Raw genomic sequence first — 6,165 nt, 5'->3', positions numbered from 1 at the left:
TTTCTTCAATCATATTTTCAATGCCTATAAATGTATAATCACCCCAAACCCAGATTTTCTGGTCCATCTCTTGTATTGTGTTGAAGTTGCCCTGTGTAGTTCCTGTTTGAGTTTCTAAATTTTTATTTTTAGAATTTCCTTTGTTTTATTTTCTTTATTGCTTTTATTTTCACATTCAGTTTTTAAACAGTTTTCTTCAAATAGTTGTGTTTTCTTGACTTTCTTTAAGGGATTTCTTTTCTCTAATTATTTGTTCATGTTTTTTCTGATTTCCTTAAGAAATTTATTCATTTTCTCTTCAAGAACCTTTATTATCTTCATGTAGTTGGTTTAGGAAGTTCTTCTGTTTCAGGTGTGTTGGAATATTCAAGGATTACTGTGATAAGATCTCTGTGCTCTGGTAGAGGAATATTGGCTTGGTTGTATTGATTGAGATTTTATGCCAATGTCTAGATATCTTGGTTTGGGATAATTATAGGTCTATGTGCTAATTTCGGCTACCATTTTTGTTAGATGGTTGTTTTCTTTCCGTGGCTTCTGTTTCTTCCTTGGATTTTTGGAGAGAGTGATGGCTGTAGCTCAGTTATTGTCTTCACAGGGAAATCTTGCTGGTGTTGTAGGCAGGAATTCTGGGATAAGTTGGGGAAAGGAAGTTTGAGGGAGAAAGTCCTTGTGAACTGTTGGGGATGGTGTTCAAAGAAAAAGGGAGTCTTCAGTTTTTTTTTTTTTCTATAGGTACGTAAATGAGACCCAGTCAGGTTGTCAGAGTGTGGGGTGTGGAGTGCATCTTAGGGACAAAAGGAAAGGTTTTGGTTCTTATTCAGCCTGTTTATTTTCCTGGGCAGAGGAGCCCTTGGGTTACCTACTGCGGATGGGAACTGTCATAAAGAAGGTGGGGAGGGAGGTTAGAAGTGGATAGACTGTGAGATCCACAAGAGGTGTGTTAAGTAGAAAAGAAAGACTACACTTGGTATTCTGTTACAGCACTGAGGATGAGATTCAGAGATTAGATTTGGGGGAACAGACAGAGAAGAAAATGTCTGTCAGAAGCCTACTTCAGCATGTCTATACCTGTGACTTATCACCATTGAATATTAAGTTATATATTTCATCTTTAGCTTCAGAAGAAAATCTATATCATTAAATTGTTGGCAAAATACTGCTTTTCTATAATCTTCTTGCAGTTAGATTTAGGTAGTAAATACCTTTTAAACTTAATAATTTGAATGACTTTAGGTGAGAATCCTTCGTGTATTATTACTATATTCTACATAACCAGTGTAATTGTAGATACAGCCTCCTTAATTTTTTGGAGTCTATTTATATTTCATTCTTTGATAAATTTAGGCTTGGAGTAATTAGAGAGTGCATGAAATTCTTGTCATCTGTACATCCCCAAAGTAAACTTTAGCATAGTTTATACTAAAATAAAATAAGCTAAAGGATAAAAAATTATTTGTAGAGGATAAAATAATGTGAATGATTAGAGTTTGAAATTTTTGGGTTGTTGAGTATCCAGAGTTTCCAATCATACCAAGTCAATATTAAAGGCATGAGGTTGTGTTCTGCTGAACAAACAACCAAAAACTCAAGAGCTTAATAACAAAGCTTTATTATTACTTTTAACTATTCTGTAATGCTCCAAGGTCAGCCAAGTTCAGCTAACTTGTTCCATCTCTCATATCTCTACTGGTGGAGCAATGCCTGTAACATTGCTTATCTCAGTGGCAAAATAAAAAAACACAAAGGGTAAAAGTGTTGTAAAACCCAAATTGAGTCTTATCTATTGGAAGCTTCCATGAATGACAAGAAAGATCAGGAATTGATGCAAAAGCAAGAGGTTTATTCGTTCAGTGCAATGAAGTGGCCCACCTCCAGAGGAGAGGTGACCCCAAAAGGCTGTTACAAGCAGTTTTTATATTCTTTAGGGGTAGAGGTTACATCAGTAAGGTTATAATTTAAATTCATTGGCAAAATGTATTAGCCTTTGGATCTATTGGCTAGTAAGCATTTGACAGAGCCATGGGATCAGAGGGTCAGGTGATTACCAGTCAGCACATTCTTCGGTTTTTCAAGAATGTTGCTGCTCCTCCCAAGAACCTTGGGTGGAGAATGTAACTTGGTCTAGCCTTGACTGAGGCTGTAGGATTAAGTCTGGCAAAAGCCCCTAGGGTAACCTATCTCTGGTGATTTCTTGTATATCCTCTGCTTCTCTTTCATTAGGCAAAACCCATTATAGTTAAAAGTGACTTTCAGCATTGCTGTGTATAACCCTAAGTTACAAAGAAACTAGAGGAAAGTAAATTTGGAACAAGCTGATGCCATTGTCTCCTAATTATGAACTTGATTTCACCTGCCAAAACACAGAGAAGTATGCAGACTCTCTAGAAAATGGGGCATCCAAGCTCCTCTCAGACACTGCTGTTTAGGGTTCAGCATCTTTGAAGGACACCTAGTAGGCTCTTGATTATACCTACATTGCTCTCTAACTTATAGACAATATAGAATTTTCCATGTTTACTGTTAGTTTTTAGAAAATTGAGTGTTCAGTAACTTACTACAGTAAATTCATATATATAATGCTACAAGTAAGAGGATATTTATTTGAAATTACAGAAGGAATTTCATAGTATCATCCCATTGCCTATGTTAATCAAGAATAAATTGCTATGATTTAAGAGAGGAAGTTAGAGTACCACAGTATCAGATTATGCTATTTGAAATTTACATTTGAAATCTCATATGGACTTTGATTTCAAGAATTAAATAATCACACTCACAGTAAATGAACAAAACGCTTCCTTCATCTTTACTGAAGTTACATCTTTTTTATGTACCCAGTAGCTGGTGGAGAAAAAAATATGACCCCAAAATTTCTAGATGATTAGCCTTGATTTGCCTTAGAAACACTTTAATGGTCAGGAGTTTTTTTCCAGGAGGCACAGCTATGTCACTGTTAATTTTATTCTTTATAACTTGATATTTCTTGCTCAGAAACAAAGCAAACTCAGACTCCACCAGGTCTTTATTATGCTGAACTGGACCATTTGTGAGACAAGAGTTTTAAATCCAGGGATGCTTGTAGCTTTCTGTAAGGACAGGACCTGGGGTTGAAAAGTCTTCTATTACAGTGGCACAAACTTAAAACTTTGGATGTTTCAGAAATACTATGAATAAATCATGAAAGATGAAGCCATTTCTGATTTAACATGAAAGAATGAATCTTCAAGACTTACAAGGAATGTGTGTCAGTAGCATTGAATCAGTCAAAGTCCATATTGCTATTAGGGAAATCTGTCAGAAATTTCAGAATCTTTTATTAGCAGCATCCCAGCTTCTTCTGTAGCCTCTTTACAGCATCTTTGATTTCCCTGTTCCTCAGACTATAAACAAAAGGGTTCAACATAGGAATCACCGCAGTGTAGAAGACAGACACAAATCTGTCAAAGCTGGAGGAGCCACCAGAGCTGGAACTTAAATAGACAAAAGCACTGGAGGTATAGAATAGGGAAACAGCAGTCAGGTGAGAAGTACATGTGTTGAAAGCCTTGGACCTGCCCTTAGATGAAGTGATCTTCATGATGGACAAGACAATACAGCCGTAGGATACCATGATGGCTAAGGCATTTGAAAGACAGAACAATGTTGTTAATATGAGAAGCACTACCTGTGCAAAAAAAGTGTCCGTGCAGGACAGATTTAACAGCTGGGGCATGTCACAGAAGAAGTGTCTGATGACATTAGAGCCACAGAAATGGAGTTGCAGCAAGACACATACCTGAGATACAGAACCTATAAGTCCTGCTGTATAGCTTCCCATCACCATCCGAGCACAGAGGCTGGGAGACATGATGGATGAGTAGAGAAGAGGGTTACAAATGGCAGCATACCTGTCATAGGCCATGGCTGTCATGAGGCAAGATTCACTCAGCCCCATAGTGGAAAAGATAAAGTATTGAACTATGCAGCCCACAAAGCTGATAGTTTGCTTTTCCTGGAAGAAGTTGGAAAGCATCTTTTGGACTGTAGAGGTGATGTAGCAGGAGTCTATAAAGGACAGATTGCTGAGGAAGAAGTACATAGGTGTGTGGAGGCAGGAGTCCATCCTTATTAAGACAGCAAGGGACAGGTTCCAGGTCAGTGCTGTAATGTAAAGGGTGAGGAATGTGATGAAGAGCAGTGCTGTGACTTGGGGGAAATCGGAGAATCCCAGGAGGATGAACTGTGTGATCTCAGTAATGTTTCTTCCTCTGATCATTGTCTCTGTGGTCCTAGTTAGTATTGCGGAGGAGAAAAAGAACACACCATTGACTCAAGTGGAATGCTAACATTTTCTCACTCCTTCTACAAGTCTGGAGGCCCAGTGCTTTCTTTCCCACTTAGAATGGAACCTGTTCATCTTCCAGATCTTACCTGATTCATACAATGTCATGAAGATTTTGAAAGATAAAGATTGACTGGAAACATTTATTAATGCACTCCTGAAATTCCTGAGCTTATAAAATAGATGGCAGATGCAATTGGTTGAATTTATTGGCTTTAGTGGTTTACTGATAGTTCTGATGGTAATTGCTGCTTCAGACACATGACTGTGTAGGTATTGTTCTTTCAAAATTAATATAAATAATTTTATATCCCAGATGATAACTTTAGTAATTTTAATATCTTTTTCATATAGGAAACATTACTCTATTCATAAGAATGTCTCAAATGCTTTGCTAAAACATTTAAGCAACATTTTAAAAGTAGCTTGGAATATTATATAATTTATAATTGTATTAGGATTATTCATATGTGCCCAATAAAATCATGGAAGAAATCTTGGGAAGTCTTCCTATGAAACAACAAATATGGAAGTGGGTAGTCCATTCTTGGCTTGAAGAAAAGCTTATCTCCATTTCTGGGTATTTTTGTTAGTTGGACAACAAAATAGCAGTAATATGGTCAATGGTTCAGAATAATAGGTTTAGGTGTGATGACCCATGCACTATGAATTTGTCTAAGCTGCTTAAGATAACTAAAGTTTCTCTTTTCCTAACAAATAAATACCAGTGCTATTGAACCCCAAGTTTCCTGGGAGGATTATGAGCATACCAGAAATACTGACTTAAGGTCTTTAGGGAAATTCTTGATATATCACCTATAATAGATATTTTTTAACTTTTATTCTGTTAACATGGGTAGCTAAGTTTTGGTGTATTCTGTGTAGCCCACCATCTACAGAAGAGACTGGGGACATTTAGATTCTATTTTTATTTTCTTTACTCACTGTCTTTGATGAATATGTTCCCTGTGTTCACCATCTCTTTGGACAGGTAGAGAAAAAGAATTTTTCTGATGTAAATCTTAAGTGGGAACTTCATTATGCACAGGTAGCTAATGGAGATGTTTCCCAGTGCTGACCTGACAAAGATATGATCACTTTGTGGTGTGTGAGGCACAAAACCAGGCAAAGCAGAGAATGTTGCTGAGTAGCAAATAATTCAAGTAAAAGAATCCAGAAGTCTGATGTTCAGACCCATGCTATCTGCCCCTGTTGCGTGAGTTCAGATATCTGCTTTGTCATCAGACTTGCCAGCACAACTAAGTAGAACAAAAAGCTGTTTTAAGCCTTCCAAAAGGACAAAGGAAATGACATGAGTGCTGTGTCATTTCTTTAATACTTACCTTAACTCTAGCTAAGCGAAAATTATTGATCAAGCTGTGTATTTCTACAAATACCGTTATTATTTTTAAAGAAAAATTCTGAATAAGAGAAACAAATGTTATTATCACATTGATGAAAAAATACTGAGAAGCATAGACAAGCATATTTGTATATCAACCAACTTCCTGAAATAAAGTTTGTTTTGATTCAGGTCTCTCTTGTAGCCATACACCACTCTCAGGAATGGCATTCACCGTTTCGTTAAGCTGAGGTTTCCCCTATTCCCTTATGATACAAGTCCACAAACAGAAGGCATTAAATGTCACAGTAAAATATTTAACATTTTAACACTCACCTCTTGACCCAACTTAATTTAAATTTTCATGTTTGAGTTAATTCTATGCACTGAAGTTCAGTAATCTGGGTAAAGAGAAAGAAAATGGTGTTCAGAATGAGGAAGTTTGAGAGAGGTGAGGAGAGATAGATGGATGAGGTAATTATTTAAAAACCTCGTTCCA

The 6,165-nt window shown here is 36.7% G+C and overlaps 1 protein-coding gene across 1 annotated transcript; it reads right to left on the bottom strand.

Annotated features, from left to right (window-relative positions):
* Positions 1-3,319: 3,319 nt before the first annotated feature.
* Positions 3,320-4,258, bottom strand: LOC308416837 (olfactory receptor 5AN1-like; the record flags this gene model as incomplete). The annotated part of the gene is made up of 1 exon (XM_080911930.1): positions 3,320-4,258. The coding sequence occupies one exon, from the start codon at positions 4,256-4,258 to the stop codon at positions 3,320-3,322; it is 939 nt and encodes a 312-aa protein (XP_080768056.1).
* Positions 4,259-6,165: the final 1,907 nt, after the last annotated feature.

Source organism: Micromys minutus (genome assembly GCF_963924665.1).
Source record: "Micromys minutus genome assembly, chromosome: 2".
NCBI classification, from domain to species: Eukaryota; Metazoa; Chordata; class Mammalia; order Rodentia; family Muridae; genus Micromys; species Micromys minutus.
Note: the sequence above shows the minus strand (reverse complement) of the source record. Positions and strands in the feature narration are given on the sequence as shown.